At 36.3% G+C, this 19,775-nt stretch overlaps 1 protein-coding gene and 1 non-coding gene across 2 annotated transcripts; one reads left to right on the forward strand and one right to left on the reverse strand.

The window, feature by feature from the left end:
• Window positions 1-6,171: 6,171 nt before the first annotated feature.
• LOC145557712 (uncharacterized) lies at window positions 6,172-19,556 on the reverse strand. The gene is made up of 3 exons (XM_081618885.1): window positions 18,227-19,556; window positions 17,868-18,133; window positions 6,172-6,267 (listed from the first exon to the last, which is right to left on the reverse strand). The coding sequence occupies exons 1-3, from the start codon at window positions 19,554-19,556 to the stop codon at window positions 6,172-6,174; spliced, it is 1,692 nt and encodes a 563-aa protein (XP_081475011.1).
• On the forward strand, window positions 19,390-19,496 carry LOC145560911 (small nucleolar RNA R71). Its single transcript, XR_014093504.1, has one exon. It is a non-coding gene; the product is annotated as a small nucleolar RNA R71 (small nucleolar RNA).
• Window positions 19,557-19,775: the final 219 nt, after the last annotated feature.

Raw genomic sequence — 19,775 nt, forward strand, 5'->3', positions numbered from 1 at the left:
ATTACTGTTTGCAACTTGCATTTACTATTTGGTGAGGAAACTACACATGTAGCCCTCAACTAGTACATGAAAAGACGCATCACGAATGTACCCCATTTAAACAAATTTTATTTATCTGCAAAATAAACTGGATACAGCTCATAAAATATTCCAAAGTTACACATAATATTTAACAGAGGTAGTAGATTATTCATCCACTATACTTTTTCAGCATTTTTTAATTTCCAAACAAATCCTACCTACACAATATATAATTTAACAAATTCAACTCAAACCCATAAAACTATGTGTTGGTTAAAGTGTTGTAATTTTTTAAGAAAAATAAAATAAAATAAGGTGTAATGAATTTGCACAATTGCACTATTCTCTTACCTTATTTTTTCGATCTTGCAAACAAGCGCTCCGGGGTGTTAGATAAAGATAAATTTTATTGGTTGAAATGGTATTAAGTTAGAAATTCATGACAAAATTACGCGTCATTTGGTGTAATTATGTTAATTTTACTCTAATATTTGCACTTTAATTCTCTTATCTAACACTCCGGGGGCGTTTATTAGCTTTTGCCTATTTATTATCATGTTTATTAGTCATGTGATACCTCCAATTTTGTCTAAGTTATGTAAGCCTAGGTGGAATACGGGAATGGAGTGAAAACTTGAGGTCCACCCTTTAAATACGTAAATTGCTCCTAAATGCTTATTAAAAGTTAAAAAATAGTAATAATTTATGCATAATAACTTGTGTTTCGAAACAAAATTATGAAAATCACTCATTTTCACCACAATTGGGAATCTTCCAAAGATAAATAAAAATCTTTAACTAGAATAATTGCAATACAATTTAGAGGGGAAATGAGTATAAAAAAAAACTCTAGCCTCCTCTCTCTCTTCTCTCTCCTAAACTCTAACCTCCTTTGTCAATTTTGAAGGGGCTTCTATCGAATTTCACCGGTGGAAACCCCCAATCTTTATTTTCTTGTAAGGTTTTTATTTCTTAGGTTACAATAATGTTTCCCTCGAAAGAAAGGATTTATCTCCTTTAAAAGACAAGATTTTTTCGATTTCCTTCGAAAGACAAGGTTTTTTCGATTTCCTTCGAAAGACAAGGTTTTTTTCGATTTCCTTCGAAAAAGGTTTTTCGGACTCCTTCGAAAGACAAGGTTTTGTTTGTGTTTAATTTGGACTCTGGTTGTGCGGGGCTACTGTTGATTATAGCTTGAATTCGGGTTACGGAATCAGGACAAGAATTTACTTTCTCACAAAATTGTGAAGCGATGACGGATCCACTCAAAAAGTTGTATGAGACAACGAATCGAGAATGTGCCGAATTGTTATATATTTATGTATTTGGATTCTTAGCCCTTCCCCTATTAATTCTTGTTTGATTTTGTTAAATTCGTTTTCATTATCGTAGATGTCGTATGACTTTTATTAATGAAATTTAGTGTCCTTTAGGACTTTTTTCAAAAAAAAAAATTTTAAAAAAAAATAATAATAGAGAGGAAATGGATGTACGCTGGATTTTTTATTTTCTAAATACCGAGTACCAACTTAAAGTAAAAACATTAACTAAAAATAAAAATCAACATTATTATGAAATTAATGAAAATGTCTTCACTCGTGAGGGAGAAACATTGCGCATTAAGAAAGAAATTGAGTAAGAATACACATCTTTTTCACTATTTTTCTGAAAATAGAACGAAATGATCCTCTTCACTTTTTTCTATTGAAAAGATATGTCTTGAGAAATGAGAGAAGCATTTTAATAAATAGATTTGTTCTCCTTATTTTTACTAATTTCAAGTATAATAAGCTCAAATAAGTTCAGTTCAGAAAAAATAAGTTATGATAAAGTTATAATGGTTACTCAAGTACAAATAATAACTAAAATAAGTTTTAATAAGGTCTAATAAGTTGAGATAAATTCAGATAAGTGAAAATCAAGTGAATAAATTAAAACACACTAGCTCTAATTAATCGATTCAAGATATGTTCTATTCACTTGATTTTTTTACTTATATGATCTTATTAGAATTGAGCTTATCTGAACTTACCTGAACTTATTATAACTTATTTTAGTCGTAATTTGAACTTGGCGATTCTTATAAGAACATATTTTTCCTGAATGAACTGAACTTATTGAACTTAACTGGACTTAGACCTGAAATAAGTGAAAATAAATCGTTGTTAGTATAGTTGATTGTTATCGATTATTGTGTGCAGGGCCTACATCTTTTTATTGACTTCAAATCAGTTTGTTGGTAATAGTTTGTGTTAGATTGCAACAGTTACAAACCTATTTTTCATGATGAAAAGATTGAAACCTTCCTGATATATATTATATTTACGATAATATTTGTCGCAAATTAGGATAATCTTGTATATATTTTGTTATATCTCGTATCCTTATCATAATAGGATTATGACTCTTGTAAACCCCTATATATATTATTCAATGGTACACACTCCAATCTAAGGAGTTTTCCCGAAATCTAACGTGGTATCAGAGCTCTAGGTTACGATCTAGCTTCCGCAATTTTTTTTTTATTTTTTCTCTTTTCTTGTTTTTTCTTCCACATTGTAATTTCTTGCCCTTGTGTGATCTAGCGGCAGAATTCACACACACAGCCTTGTTCGCTACAATATGTGCAAACACAATTTTAGAGGCCAATTAAATCTTTCTAGAGCAACCATGGTCGCGAATTTGATAACTGTTTAGGGTAAAAATACCCTAGATATGTGGACCAATAAGAGAAGGCCACGTGTCAAGTCCAGGCTGACCCAAGTGGCCCAATAGCCACCTGACACGTGTCCCCTTCAGATAGCTTCTGAAATGGCGGCCTTCAAGGGCCCAAATTCCAAGAAGCGCCGTAATTCGGCGCAGCCCACTAAAATCTAGGTTAAGTGACCTAGATAGGGGCACACCTACCAACGACCCTATAATAGGGAGATATTTCCCCATTTTGGGGACACATTCAATCATTGATTACACCTACTTTCTTTCTCATCAGAGAAACACCTGAGCTTGGAATCCAAGCAGATACCCACCTAAATTTCCATACTCTTTTTTCTCTTTCAAGTTACTAACTTGATCTTCGGAGGCGGAGCTCCAACCACCCAGAGTACCTCAAGGATGGTTCAAGAGTTTGTGGGGGAGAGTACCTCAAGGATGGTTCAAGAGTCTGTACCACCTCCTGAGTGTCCGGTAGACCAGCCGAAAGTCTTTACTGACCAAGAGGATGATGATCCTCAAGTCGAAACCTATATAGACAAGGACGGCTCTCTGATAACCAAGCGCATCTGCCCCAGGGATACTCTAGAACGGGGTGCAAGCCAGACGGGTACAAGTCGACCTCCTGGTCAGCCGGAAGGGGAAACTCATTCGGCTGGGGGATCTGCTCCAGTCACTTGAGACGAACTCATGAAATTCATGACTAGTTTCAAGGGTGAAATTAAGGATCTGATCACCAAGAGCCGGGCTGGCCCAAGCAGGGGTCAGTCGGCAAGGAAGAGGGGAAGTCAGTCAGAGATAGGCAGCCAACTCCACATCCAAAGGAGAAGGCAGCTGGGACCATTGACTGGTCCAAGAGTCTTCTGCCTAAGAGGAATACCAACAATACGCGCCGGAGTGAACAGCCGGTGGGAAACAAAAAATCAACTCTTGATGCCCGGGAGATCATCACCCACAAGAGGAATCAACAGTTCTCCGAGTCAGCTTCTACTTCAAGCTTTCCAGACAACTTTAAGAATACATCTGCAGGGAATGTGCAATCCTTGCATGAGAGCCATTCAGGCGGTAATATCATCCATTCAGGCCCTCAGATGATTCGAAATGCACCGTACGTACCGCCTATGGTCTACGGTCCATATTCTCCCCATTTCATGCAGCCGACCTTCTTCGGAGGTCAAGCGGCATACAGCAATGTCCAGCCACTGGACTGGCAGCTTCGTCTGCTTCGCCTGGGTGAACAACCTTCTACATTCACCCGGAAAAGAAGCTTGCCTTCTTGTTTGCTTCCAACTTCTCAATGAACATCCTTGCGAAGAAAACAAGTCTTGACTTGAGCACCATTAAGCAGGGAGAAAGAGAAGGATTACGCTCCTACGTCAGGCGGTTCAATCTGACCAGAATTCAGATTCAGGGACTGTCTGACGAAGTAGCTTTTACAGACTTCTTTAAGGGTTTGAGAGACGGGTCGACCTTTAAGTTCGACCTCGTTAGAAAAGGGGCTTTTACCTTGCAGGCGGCCCTGAGGGAGGCAGAAAACTATATTCAAGCAACCGACCTCTGCTCGCCTGGAAGCCACTCGGACTCCAAGAAGTCTGACAGGCAAAAAGACAGCCGGCCTGCTCAGCCGGCGAAGAAAAAAGATGAGATCAAGAAGAGAAAAGAAGTCTGGGCGGTGAGTGATTCTGACCAGCCGTCCCAGAAGAAAAAGAAAGAATTTAAACCGTACGTCCCCAAGTACGAGTTTAATAAGGACTATAACTCCATCCTCATGGAGGTCAAGGACCGGCTGTCTCTAGAGAAGCCGAATCCAATGAAAAGTTCCATTCAATCAAGGTACAAAAATAAATTCTGCCGATACCATGAGGAAATTGGCCATGACACCAACGACTACTTCAGCCTTCAATGGGCGTTGGACCGTCTGGCTAACAAGGGGATGTTAAAGTCCTACATTTTTAAGTCAAAAGGGACTAATAAGAAGAACCCGAGGAAGTCATCTAAGACACCCCAGCCTGCTAGTAGTTTGAAAATCGATAAGGAACCGGTATACACTATAACAGGCGGGTTCTCATGCGGTGGCCCTACCATCCGGGGGACCAAGAGCTCTTCGAAAGATGGATAATGATGATGATGAGCAGGCGGCAGCTAGCTCCTCCTTCCTAGATGTTCTGATCACTGAGAAGGACAGGGGCACCGTCCGCCGTTCGCATGACGATCCGGTCATCATTGAATGTAAAGTCGCCAACCAGCTGGTTGGGCGAATCCTTATTGACACCGACAATTCGTCGGACATCATCAGTCTCCAGTGCCTGCAAAAACTGAAATACAACCTCAACAGCATGCATCCGGTTACCCATGCCTTGGTTGGATTTGGGGGTGGGATGGTTTACCCAGTCGGCAGGATTGACTTACCTATCCGACTGGGTGAAAAAAGAAAAGGACGACACCTGGTCGTCAAATTCTTGGTCGTTGAGGAATTGACCGCCAATAACATCATCCTAGGCCGTCCAACCCTCAACGAAGCCAAGGCTGTAATCATCCCTTCTCTCATGCTCATTAAGTATGAGAGGGATGATGGCTCTGTTGGTTCCTTGAATGGGGACCAAAAGACGGCCCGGAAGTGTTACCTCTCAGCCGTCAAAGATACTGTGGCCCCAGACGGCCAAGGGCAAGAACCAATAGACCTTGACAATGTCAAGGATGCCAGCCCAGCCCCATCAGCATCTGGGAAGAAAAGAAAGGCTCATCAGTTGGTGGAGGTGAAGAAAGAAAAAAAATAGCAATCACTAACCGGAGAACGGTCAAATGAGCTCCATCCCCAACCGGCTGAAGAACATATTGATATACCTCTGGACAACAGCCGTCCAGAGCGTACTGTTAAGGTTGGGACGACTGCTTATGCTAAGTGATAGGCGTGTCGCGTACCTAACAAAAATAAACCTAACTAGACCACTACTATATTCACTACCACAATATTGCTAATTAACAACGGTTCAAAATAGCAATAGATAACGGTCAACAACCGTTGTAGATGAAATCATTGTTGTAGAGGGTGGTATTATGTAACAACGATTACTCTAACCGTTGTTAAATGTATGGTGTTAACAACATTAGACTACCCATTTAACCACTGTCAATATTGATATTCTAACCGTTGTTGATGTGAATAGTTTGTTTGTTGTTAAAGTAAAGATCTTGAATCGTTGTTGTTAATTAACTAAGAACTTAATTATTTGACTATCTATACAAACACAACTAAATTTACACAACAAAATGGATTGTATATATATAAAATAAAAACTAATAAGTTTAACGGTGTCCATTGTAATAGAAAAAAAAAATACGAAGCATTCATAATATTAACTTTAACAATTTGAGAAACATTAAACTAATAAGAAATCTAAACATAATGATTTGTCCACCAATTAGTTTTAACTTCCTAAATCAACTAGCAAAGTAGAGAATGTGGCGTGCCAACTCAGTTTTCACTTCATCAATTTGCTCTGTGCTATAGTTGGGCCATAAACAATCTGAAAAGTACTGCACATATTGAAAAAAATTCTAATCAATAATCAAAGAAATAGTTAATTTTTAATAACGGTCAGTGTTATTGAAGAGTTAATAAATTTTAATCAATCTAAACAAAATTTTGATTAATTTGATTTTGTCCAATATTCTTTCATTATTATCAAACACTATTAATTTAATACTTCTATCAATTTTTTTTTTGTTTTCAGAATTAGTCACGCTGCCACATCAGCTGCTGCTACCACATGGCATGCCTCATCAGATTTCTTGTAATACAATTGTAATACAAGTAGTCTTTGTTTCTGAATGTGTCTACGACTCTAACTTTGTACTGACTTCATATATTTGACTATGATAATTTTAACTTAAACTAATGCATTTGGTGATTTATTCTGTTCAATTCAAATTTTGCTTTTACATGAAAACCAACTAAAATATATCTATTCCTAATATCTTTCATCATTTATTTTTTGGCTATTAAATTTAAAGGCTTAGTGACTTTAGCATCTTTGTATTGAAATGATTATTTTGCCTAAATAAAATTATAAAAAAAAAAAATTATTGATGTTCATATAGCTGTGTTTGAAAGAGATACTTACAGAGGTTAAGCTTTTAAGCAAGAATGAGAGGAGTGAAAGTACTAAGGCTGATATATAAGATGAATTATATATGGAGCATGATCCATGTTTTCATATCCAATTAGAGTAGGGTATAAAATAAGTAATTGATTTTCAAGAGTTTTTTTTTTTATTATTTCTGAAGTAACAACAGACTTTTGCTTTGGAGCCCCACCCTAAAATAGGGATGTGCAGAGTACGGTCTAGACTGCACCAAACCGCAAACCAAATCGAAATTTTGTGGTTTGGTGCGGTTTGCGGTTTTGAAATTACGGTGCGGTTTTCAAATTTGACCAAACCTCGGTTTTGCGGTTTGGTGCGGTTTCAAAAAAATTTCGAACCAAACCGCACCGCAAACCGCAATTTAATGCAAAGCCTTTTATATGGAAAGAAGACTCTTATATTGTTTTTATATGTACTGAATTGTGTGGGTCATTATTAAGAAAACCAAAGTTTTTCTTTCTTATTACTCTCCGTTTCTTGTGCTTTGGAGTTGTAATGGAGTGGTTGTGGTTTACTTAATGATTTTGCTCCATGTTTGCCTTGGCATGTTACTGGGTCACTATTAACATTGAAGTAAAGCACTACTTCTTTATTGAATTATTTGCATAGTTGTACAGTTTCCAAGTAAAAATTTCATAACAAAATATTAGAAAATAATCATTATTTGTGAGGTAAAAAAATTATGGAAAAACCGCAAACCGCACCGCACCAAACCGTATTTTGCGGTGCGGTTTGGTGCGGTTTGTATAGAATTGCGGTTTGGTGCGGTTTGAAAAAATCACAAACCGCACCACGCACAACCCTACCCTAAAATGCAACTTTCCAATAATTTAAGTCTAAGCTTGATTTTCAAAAGAAACCCAATTACCTCTTTTGAATGATACAAAAGGAAATGATAAATGAGCTTTTTTTTTTTTGTAGCTTTTAATTTATCTTACAAATGAATTATATAGATTATATGAACAAAGTAATACTGCATGATATATATTCGAGAGTGGGCGTAAATTTGATGGAGTAATTTGAATCCCTTTATTAGTTTTGTGTTTCTTACAACAAAAAATATGTGAGTGAAACTCAATTTATTGGCATAGTGATTAAATCTATTAAAGAGGTTGGTCATCTTGAGATAGCTAGAGGTTTGGAAGAGTACTTTTTTGCATTTCCATAAGCATGATAGCACTATTTTATAAATGGGTCTTTCTTGTTGATATGTAATACATACGAAGTTCTAGTGTTATTATGTATTAGGCCTACAAGTCTAATTATGGATGTCAAGTACTTTTACCTCATTCAGAAGCAAAATAAACTACTACCTCCGTTTCTTTTTAGTTGACATGTATTCCTTTTTAGGAAGTTTCTTTTTAGTTGACACGTTTCCTTTTTAGGTAAATTTTTTACCTTGCATTTACAAGCTACCCCACTTGCTTTTTCATTCTCTATCACTCTCTCTCCTCTCCTTAATATGTGTGCCTAAATCAAACGCGTCAACTAAATAGAAACGGATGAAGTATAATATAACCTTACATTGTAGTTGTTAAACTATGTTTTCACTTCTAAATACGAAATATATATCATTCTAAATGCACATGAAATTGTGTAATTATTCATAGCCAAGTAAAATAATACAAGCTCCAATCAAAAAAATTCACTAAATCCCACCCGTTGCCAACATCATCCCAATAAATCAATATGGAATTGTATTTTCTTTTTATAATTGGAAAGAAACCAACATACCAATCCAACAAACAGAATATCAATATGGGGAAAGAAACAAATTTGAATTAGCTACATACCAAAGATAATATAAATTAAATTAATTGTGTGTTAGCTATAATGTATACATATCCTCTTAATCATGGTAAACCGACCAAAATTGATTCACCATACATCTAATTTCAACCATACATCTAATTTCATGAAACAATTTACCCAGATTCTTGCCAATGAAGCCACATGCAATTTAAATTAAACAAATTAAACATCAAAAAAGCTAAAAATTAGTAATACGGAGTAGATGAATTACTTACCGAAGTCCGCAAATAAGTTTTCTGATATGTACTCTACAAATCGTAACCACAGCCTCCCTAATTACATCAAATTAGACTCAAATCAGTTTAATTCAAGCAACGAACCCTAAGAAATCAAGATGAATTGATAGAATACCGTACCGAAAGATGTCTTGCAAACCAGAACGAGGAAAGAGAAAAGTGAGATTTGATTTTTTTTTTCCCTTATATATATGACCATTACTGAAACAATGAGAGTGGAATAGTAGCAGTTCCATCACGTTTATGGAGAGTGGAAGCGGAGAAGTAGAGTTTCACAGCCCGCCAAATTCTATTGTGAGTGGGTTTTGTGGGAGAGTGGGATAGAGTCATAGAGGGACTAGAAGCTGATGCTTTTTTGGGGATAAATTTCGGGGGTTTATTGGTTTTATTTTATTTTATTTTATTTTATTTTTTTATTATTATTTTTTAAGCAGAAAAAGTTTATTGGAATTTTACTACAGTAGAAGATACTAAGGCCCTTCAACAACGTTTACCAAAGGCCCGTTATTAAAATTGTATTCCTTTAACACCAGTTAAATATAAAATGTTGTCTGATTCATAATTCGTTGTTAATGATATCAACTTATAACAATGGTTCAAGAAGGAGAGTTGTCATACATTATAGTATATTTTTAAAGCTACTTAATATAACGGTTCCTTGTTGACACGTTGTTGTTAAGAACGTTGGATTTTGCAACAATTGTAGTAATGTAGATTGGCAAGCAAGGGTCGGATCCCAAGAGACTATGGTTTAACCAATTAAATAGACTCAAGCAATTACCAAGCAAGTAACCAAATCAAATAAATGAGGATCAATATCTAAAGGACTAGTTAAAATGATTAAATCTAAATAAAATGACAATTTAATGCTAAAAACATCCAAGATCAAGCATCACCACGAATACGATTAATGCAATAGTCATTCTACCCCTAACACACAATTCAATTGATTAATGAGGAAAAGTAATCCATGAATAATACCAATGGTCTCTCCCGAGTTATCAATGGCTTCTCTAATCACAATCAAGCCTACTTCCGTGGAATCATGTAAGTTAAAGACCTTAAGCACATTACTCTAACTTCCTAATCATCCATTCAACTACTCGCGTGATGAACTTCAAACCCTTAATTGATTTATTCAAATCCGTCAAAACCCAACTCTCGTTGCGATTAAAACAAAGGATTAATAACAATACAAATTATCCCTAATCTAGTATTGGCATAAGCATAATCAATTAAGCATATCAATTACAATTATTATTAGAGAATTTAAAGAATTAAATCATGCATTAATCATATTCGGGTTCCGCTAGATCTTGGAATAAAGAACTACTCACACATATTAATGAAAGCAAAAACAATAATCAATGAAGAAAACATGATTAATAAGCAATTAAAATTAAAAGAAGAAATAAAGATGAATATCAATTGCTTAAATGAAGAAAAGCACCAATTGTTGATGAACAAAGATCAAAACTTGAAAGTGCAAATTAATCTAGATCTAGAGAAAATATTAGGGTTCTAATGAATGTTTAAAAGCTAGAAAATAATAACTAAGTATGTTTTAGTCGGGGTTTACAAAGGGTATTTATATCCCTTAGTTAAGAAATCCCGAAAAAATAGGAAAACGGGGTATTCCACACTCCGCCCGGTCTGACCGGGCAAAGCATGGACAAGGCTACAACATGGGTAAGCAAGAAGGGGACAGACGTTTCTAAATTCATCTGGAGGCTACCTAATGAACATGGCCTTCGTCCTCCTCATCGCGCATGTGCAATGTATCATGACACACTACTAAGAGTCTCAAGACAAAACTAAGATCAATGTCACACCAGGAACTAACACACATAAATAAGTAATAAAGGCTCAAGCCTCACAGTTAACACAATCAAGCTCCAGGTTCATACACAGTTGCGCAAAGTTGATTTCCATTAGGCCAAGACAATCCAAAATCAGATCATGATCATTTAATCCGCATTGCAAGTCTTTCAATCAAAATCAAGCCAAAAACCTTTAAATCATCAAGGATAGGGGCACAGAGAAGTAGTTTACTAGCTATTCATCGTCATGATTTATAAAGTAACTGCCCAAAGCCAAAAGTAATCCCTCCCCCAAGCTAAACTTCACATTGTCCTCAATGTAAACATATATCGAAAAAGAACAAGCAAGGGAAAAAGAAAACTAGGCCCTACTGACAGAGGAGGGATCATACCTAAGGGCAAAGCTAGGACCGCCCTCAAAATAACATCGCATCATAACCCCAAGGCACTAAAAAAAAGAAAAATAAATAAATAAATAAAGGTAAAATAAAATAAATAAAAAAACGGAATGGGTTGCCTCCCATTTAGCGCTTGTTTAAGGTCTTTAGCTCGACCCCTCTTTAGTAGCTCAACCTGGGTCACCACACGAAGAAGATACTCCGTGGTATTTCTCATCAATATATCCACCTCCAAACGACTCCTTCAAATTAGAGTTGATGTGCTTTATATCCGAGCTTATTTTGATGTAGCTAAACCCATTGATAGGGTAAAGTCGTATCCCCTAATAAAAAATAATTACCTAAATCACTAGCTAAGGTAGATAGGGAAGTAGGGTCGATCTCCACAGGGAAACATGTCTTTTTACTCCTAATTAATTATTATAATCTAAATTATTTAAGTAACCAATATTTATAATTAAGTATGAAACTAAACTACAAAGAATAAGAGTAGGGAGAAAATGATATATAAAGGGATCTAGGGTATAGGTTCACCAATAAATAATACTCCAGGGAAAACATAGTAATCAATCATTGACATTGCATAAATAACATGATTAACAGGCTCTCGCAATTTATTAATCAACATAGATCTAACAGGCTCTCGCAATTTACTAGATCTAAGTTCTTATTGAAAATAGCCTTTAATATCAAATTAACATCTGCTCGATTCATCAATTTAATATTGCTATACGTTTACAAGCCGCAATTGTAAAACATTAAAACAATCCAATAAGAAATTATCATGCAATACCAGTAATCAATAATAGTCAATCATCAATGCATCAATTAGCCAGATTGTAAAGGGCTCTCGCTACTTATTACAATCACACAATTAATTTATCGGTATTAAATCTCAACTCTCGAATCTTGACTTAACCATTTATAAATTAACTTGCCTATTGAAACTAGACCTAAACATTAATTCTCATCTCTCGATTCTTTAATCAATATTGTCAAACTCATGCATAAAAGATAGGCCTAATCTAGTCACAGAGCATTAAATCAATCAATAGGAAATTAATCTAGCATTGATAATCAACAACAATAATTTACCCCTTCATATTATTTATTAGATCCCCATAAACCCTAGAAATTAAACTACTCACACATATTAAAAACTAAACTAATCAAAGTAATAAAATAAATTATAATGAGAGGAATAAAATAAATAACTAAGATTAAGGGAGAAGAAATCGTTACCAAAATAAATATGGGATTAATGAAAGAAATTAAGAACAAATGTTTAGAGAGAGATTAAGAGAGAGAAAACTAAGTAGAGAGAGAAAGTCTATGAGAGAAGGATGATAAGTCCAATTAAGCGTCCTAAAAACGTATAAAAACAAAACTAAAAACTACTCCTAATTAGAAACTAATTGCTCGACAAAAGAGCCTTTCCAGAAACACGCGCCCGATCGGGCTAGAGGCCGCCCGATCGGGCCCGCCTTTTTTCTCGCACAGGTCTTCTCAAAGCACCGCCCGATCGTGCTAAGCCTCGCACGATCGGGCGCGCCTTGGGCCACGCACCAGCACGCATCTTGCCCGATCGAGCTAAGCTTTCCCGATCGGGCCCTTGTGGCTCCTCGAGGCTTTGGACTTCCGATTGGGCTCGACTCCTCGGCCCAATCCGGATCTCCTCTTCGGGTCTTGAATACTCGGTCCAAACCTCGGTATCCCGATTACCGAGCCCTTAATCACCGGCTCTCACCGGTCCTGGGCTCCAAAAGTGGTCGTGTTCTTCTAGCTTCCGTAGTCGATCCAATAAGGCCCGGGAAAATGCTCCAAGAGTGCAATTTCCTGTAAAATACAACTAAAACTACGAAAACACTAGAACACACAAATTAGTAATAAAAGTGGCTCTAAAGAGCCAAAAACACTACTAATTATGACCAAGGGACGGGGGTAAAATACTATATAAAATGGACACATCAAACTCCCCCAAGCCACTTTGCTTGTCCCTAAGCAAAGATCTCATCAATGAATCAATAAATATGCTTCACCCCAAAAAGTAAAAATCAAGCACAAACGATCCAGGGTAAATCAAATAGACATGCTTCAAAGTCAACCAATCAAATCCATCCAAATACCTTTCTTCCCTAACAATTGTCAAATAGAGCAAACCACAAGAGCATATAGAATTCAAGACTAGTGCTCACACACTCGACTCTCATTTTTGTGGCGAGTAAAAGATGTACTCAATCGCTCTCCATCCAACCCCTTTAATGTGAACAATGCCCTCCCAACTCACACTCTCGTGTGTATAAAACAATGAACGCTCAAACTACTAGTCGACTCGAAATATGTCAAATCATAACTTGCATTGATAAACAACACTTTCACATTGATACAATTCTATGCACAAAGGTCGGAAGGTCTTTAAAGCTTGTAATGTAAGGCTAGGGTAAAGGGTAGGAATCATTTGGGAACAAGTGAGAGTAAAGCTATGCTTAAGGGAGCAAATCCTAATAAAGCCCATGACCAAAAATAAATAATGATCATACATCTCCTACATAACCAACTCTAACATCAACCAAATATACTCCAATCATAATAAATAAACCCAACTCCTACAATTATCACTCATAAGATATGATAATGAAAAAAAATAGAGTGAATAAACAAACTTTATTTTTCAACTTGAATTTTTTTTCCATTGAGGCTCAATTTTTTTCCTTTGATCAACCTCCAAATAGAACATTTGAACATTTTTTCTTTCGAAGTTCACTTATTTTTTTTCACATTTTTTTTCTTGAACTTCTCTTTTTTTTCATAATAATCATGCTTTATTTTTTCAAGAAAATATAACTCTCAAACTCATCAAAAATAAACATGATCAATCAACAAAACAACTTCTCAAACCCCACCCAAATTGTGCAAATAATAAGCACACTACAAACTCCCTCACCTCACTCACTAATAGCTCCCCCAAGCCAAGCTTGGGACTAGTAACCAATGGGGCAAAATAGGCTTGTAATGTGGCTAATAAACAACAAAAGGTCAAGGCAACAACATGGGTAGCAAGAAGGAAACAAATGTATCTACAATGTCTGAAGGCTACCTAAAAGAACAAATGCCTTCGTCCTCCTCAATGTGCATAATAATGAATCATATAAATGTTACTTATAGTTGCAAACCAATACTCAAATTCATTGACATACCAGGAACTATGGAACTATCACACATTCCTTACCAAATCAACTAGTCAAGCACTATATTCACAAGTAGTTGGACAAAATTGACGCAAGTTAAGGTTTCAAGGCAATCAAACATCAAATCATGATCAACTAATCCACAATATTTATCATCAAATACCAGGAATCAAAACAATTTTTCTCAAGTAAGGGGCACAAGGAAGCATAATTTATAATTCATTAAGAAAGTAATAAAATCTATACTAAGAAAAATAAATGTAAAAAGAGAAGAGAGAGAGTGAAAGATGTACCATACGAACACGAGAACCTCCCCCCAAGCTAAATCAGACAATGTCCTCATTGTCTTAAAGGGAAGCTAGTAGTCAAGGTGACTACTCTTCATCATCACCACATCAATGTCACCAAAGTCTCGAGGATTTCAATGCATCTCTTTGGAACAAAATTGGGCAAGAAAGAAACAAAGTGTTAGTGGGAAAAAGTTCAAATATGAGTCAGGTTCACTATTCTGATCATAACTTTTGATGTATAAATGATAATACAGTGATTCTAATTGCATTGGAAACTAGACTTGAAGAGCTTTCCAACGACAGGTCACAGGCAAAAATCGGATAAGAAACGCAAAAGTTATGGCCTGTCGAAGTTGACCAAGTTTGCTGATGCGTACGCGCGCCCGATCGGGCGAGCTCTGCCCGATCGAATACGAGTGCAGTTCCAGCGTGAATGAAGCCTTCTCTAGCTCAAAATCTGCACAAAAATAAACTCCCACAAGCATAAGTTACACTCTCCTTACCTCTCTATAAAAAAAATATAAAAAAATAAAATAAAATAAAACACACACACAAAAATAAGAAAAAAAAAAAACTAAACTAAAAAGCAAATTAAAGTACGGGTTGCCTCCCGCAAAGCGCTAGTTTATTAAGGTCCCGCTCGACCATACACCTTCTCTCAATCGGAAGAATTCAACGCCTTGAGTAACTTATCAAACGCTCCTGCAAACATTTCATTAAACACTATATAGGGCTTAATAGCAAGCACATTTATCCCTACAAAGAAAAAGTTAGGAGCACACAAAGAGAACTCAAGGTAGAAAGAAAAATCAAAAGAGGGAGATGAAAATACACCACAACCTTCTACTTCCTCTGCTAAAAATTTAGAATTAATAGAACGAACATGGAGGTAGTCATTGTCTTTATCATCCAATAATGACTTTAAAATTTTACCCTCACAAATAACCTCATCATCAACAAAGGAATTATCAACCACCGTTTCTACAACTAATGATTTTTCAATCACCGATTCGTCAACCAATGATTTTTCAACCACAAATTCTATAACCGACGGTTCTTCATCCTCAATAACATTCATATTATTATAGTGTCCGTAGACTTTTTCATCAAGATCCTTCCAATAACTTTCATTAGCAACTAATCGTTTCCAGATATGATCATATGTATATGGAAAGACTCTAAAATCATCAGGAGCACGCACAAAAAACTCACTATAAGGGCATTCAGGATTTTCATGACAAAGACGTTGACAACTACAGTAGTTAGGTGCTGCATAAAAAATTATATAATTCTTGTAGTGACATAAGCATGGATATTTTCAACTCATAAAAAAAAATAAAATTAAAAATTAAAAAAAATAATAATAAAAAAAATAAATTAAAAAAATCTAGACTCTAATAATAATTAGAAATAAAAATAAAACCGTTTCCCCGGCAACGACGCTAAATTTTGACAGGGTAAAGTCGTATCCCCTAATCAAAAATAATTACCTAAATCACTAGCTAAGGTAGATAGGGAAGTAGGGTCGATCTCCACAGGGAAACAGGTCTTTTTACTCCTAATTAATTATTATAATCTAAATTATTTAAGTAACCAATATTTATAATTAAGTATGAAACTAAACTACAAAGAATAAGAGTAGGGAGAAAATGATATATAAAGGGATCTAGGGTATAGGTTCACCAATAAATAATACTCCAGGGTAAAACATAGTAATCAATCATTGACATTGCATAAATAACATGATTAACAGGCTCTCGCAATTTATTAATCAACATAGATCTAACAGGCTCTCGCAATTTACTAGATCTAAGTTCTTATTGAAAATAGCCTTTAATATCAAATTAACATCTGCTCGATTCATCAATTTAATATTGCTATACGTTTACAAGCCGCAATTGTAAAACATTAAAACAATCCAATAAGAAATTATCATGCAATACCAATAATCAATAATAGTCAATCATCAATGCATCAATTAGCCAGATTGTAAAGGGCTCTCGCTACTTATTACAATCACACAATTAATTTATCGGTATTAAATCTCAACTCTCGAATCTTGACTTAACCATTTATAAATTAACTTGCCTATTGAAACTAGGCCTAAACATTAATTCTCATCTCTCGATTCTTGAATCAATATTGTCAAACTCATGCATAAAAGATAGGCCTAATCTAGTCACAGAGCATTAAATCAATCAATAGGAAATTAATCTAGCATTGATAATCAACAACAATAATTTACCCCTTCATATTATTTATTAGATCCCCATAAACCCTAGAAATTAAACTACTCACACATATTAAAAACTAAACTAATCAAAGTAATAAAATAAATTATAATGAGAGGAATAAAATAAATAACTAAGATTAAGGGAGAAGAAATCGTTACCAAAATAAATATGGGATTAATGAAAGAAATTAAGAACAAAGGTTTAGAGAGAGATTAAGAGAGAGAAAACTAAGTAGAGAGAGAAAGTCTATGAGAGAAGGATGATAAGTCCAATTAAGCGTCCTAAAAACGTATAAAAACAAAACTAAAAACTACTCCTAATTAGAAACTAATTGCTCGAAAAAAGAGCCTTTCCAGAAACACGCGCCCGATCGGGCTAGAGGCCGCCCGATCGGGCCCACCTTTTTTCTCGCACAGGTCTTCTCACAGCACCGCCCGATCGTGCTAAGCCTCGCACGATCGGGTGCGCCTTGGGCCACGCACCAGCACGCATCTTGCCCGATCGGGCCCTTGTGGCTCCTCGTGGCTTTGGACTTCCGATTGGGCTCGACTCCTCGGCCCAATCCGGATCTCCTCTTCGGGTCTTGAATACTCGGTCCAAACCTCGGTATCTCGATTACCGAGCCCTTAATCACCGGCTCTCACCGGTCTTGGGCTCCAAAAGTGGTCGTGTTCTTCTAGCTTCCGTAGTCGATCCAATAAGGCCCGGGAAAATGCTCCAAGAGTGCAATTTCCTGTAAAATACAACTAAAACTACGAAAACACTAGAACACACAAATTAGTAATAAAAGTGGCTCTAAAGAGCCAAAAACACTACTAATTATGACCAAGGGACGGGGGTAAAATACTATATAAAATGGACACATCACCCATCATGTGGTGGAATATTTTCCTTTTTGCGCACATGATTTCTATTGGAAACACACTTATTAACCAAAGGGTTAGTAGCATCAATTCTCAAACAGGTACAACCATCAAAAGTAAAATTATGGTCATTGAAAATCTTAAACACAACTTGTTTATCCTGAGCTCTAATGGTCACTTGTCCTTTAGGAACATCTATTAACGCTTGACTTGTAGCAAGAAAAGGGCGACCAAAGATGAGTGAGATCTTATGGTCTTCTTTCATATCCACTACAACAAAGTCAACAGGAAAAACAAGTTCACCAATCTCAACTAATACATCTTCAACTACACCCTTAGGGAGTCTAACAGTTCTATCAGCCATATGAAGAGATATAGGAGAGGGTTTAAGGTTTTTCAAACCTAATTTGTCATACACTGAAGAAGGCATTAAATTAACACTAGCACCTAAATCACACAAGACCCTATCAAAATATGTTTTGTTTATCATACAAGGGATAGTAAAACTACCAGGATCATGCAATTTAGGTCGTAAGCTATCATGTAAAAGATCAGAACATTTCTTCTTTACTACCAAACTTTCTAATTTCTTATCATTATGATCATGATCTAGAATTCCTTTCACAAAATTTGCAAATTGAGGCATTTGAACTACAAGATCGGAAAAAGGAATGGTAGCATATACCTTCTTAAGAGTCTCGGAATACTTCCCAAAATGCTTATCGAGCACAGCTTTTGATAACCTTTGCGGGAAAGGCATCGGCTCCTCATATGCTTGTGGAGAAACATATTTGGGACCTTCTCTCTCATGCTTCTCAGTTCTTGACTCCACATTGCACACTTTCTCTTCTAATCCACCTGTAAACAATTCATCACTCTTCACGAAAATTGCATTGCATTGTTTCGTCTGGGCTTTTGTTTGATCTTGAAGAGTTGTTAGATGACTCACTTGCTGTGAAAGTTGAGAAAGATGAGTCTCTATCCTCTTATTTTGAGCGGTGAGCAATTGGATTGAGTTTTCAAAGTACTCATTTTGCTTTGCTTGTTGCTCAAATTGCCTTGATATAAGCTCTTGTTGTTGAATTTGGGAGGTAGTAAAAGCCTTCATAATTGATTCAAGATCAAATTTTGAGGTTTGGGGTGGTGGTAGTTGTGTGGATTGATGATTGAAAGGTGCCCTTGATTGAAAAGCAGGTGGTGGTTGAGGATTCACTTGAGCCTGATTGTTCATATATGAGAGCCCTTGATGATTTCTCCACCCTTCATCAAATGGCCATGTGGAGGTTGTGGTATAAAAAGCATTAGCTTGCTCAATCGTCATTCCATCATAATTAGGTTGACACTCCCGTGCAGTATGGCCTTGCAATCCACACATCTGACAAGTTTCCATCGAGGGTCGAGGGGACTCAGCTTGGAGTTGATTGACCTTATGAGTTAGTGCCTGCAAAGAACTAGTCAACATGGTTAGAGCATCAACATCATGTTTATTACCTGTGTTGATAGCATTACGTCCCCTTGGATGGTAATTATCATTAGTCACCATCTTCTCAATCAAATCCTTTGCATCGGTTGGGTTCTTTGTCATGATAGAACCTCCAGACGCAGCATCAATATATATGCGAAACTCATGGGTCAAACCATTATAGAATGTTTGGATCAATATCCATTCTGGAATACCATGGTGAGGGCATTGTCTCTGCAATCGCTTAAACCTTCTCCATGCCTCATATAAAGACTCGTCATTAGATTGATGGAAGGTAGATAGCTCGTTCCTTAATTTCGCGGTTTTCTCTTGCCCCAAGAATTTTACTAGGAAGGCCTTAGCAAGCTTGTCCCACATATCAAAGGAACCAATACCTTCATCTCGTAGCCACTCCCTTGCCCTATCCCTTAGTGAAAAAGGAAAAAAAACGTAGTCTAATAGCATCATCAGTGACACCGTTGAGCTTCATAGTGTCACACTTCTCCAAGAAACTATCAATGTGAGTCACAGGGCAATCATTTGATGAGCCTGCAAAAGAATCATTGGAGATGAACTGTATAAATTGAGGCTTCAACT

Source organism: Chenopodium album, chromosome 9 (genome assembly GCF_948465745.1).
Source record: "Chenopodium album chromosome 9, dcCheAlbu1.1, whole genome shotgun sequence".
NCBI classification, from domain to species: Eukaryota; Viridiplantae; Streptophyta; class Magnoliopsida; order Caryophyllales; family Amaranthaceae; genus Chenopodium; species Chenopodium album.

Bases quoted from the DNA above. Each gene is read 5' to 3' on its own strand.
- LOC145557712 (XM_081618885.1), bottom strand. From the start codon at position 19,556: ATGTGGGACAAGCTTGCTAAGGCCTTCCTAGTAAAATTCTTGGGGCAA. The intron at 18,134-18,226 runs GTAGTTTTACTA...TGCCTTCTTCAG, and splicing joins ACCTAAATTGCATGATCCTG to TGTATGACAAATTAGGTTTG. The intron at 6,268-17,867 runs GTTGTGTTTAAG...CAATATGTGCAG, and splicing joins TTAGAGCTCAGGATAAACAA to TACTTTTCAGATTGTTTATG.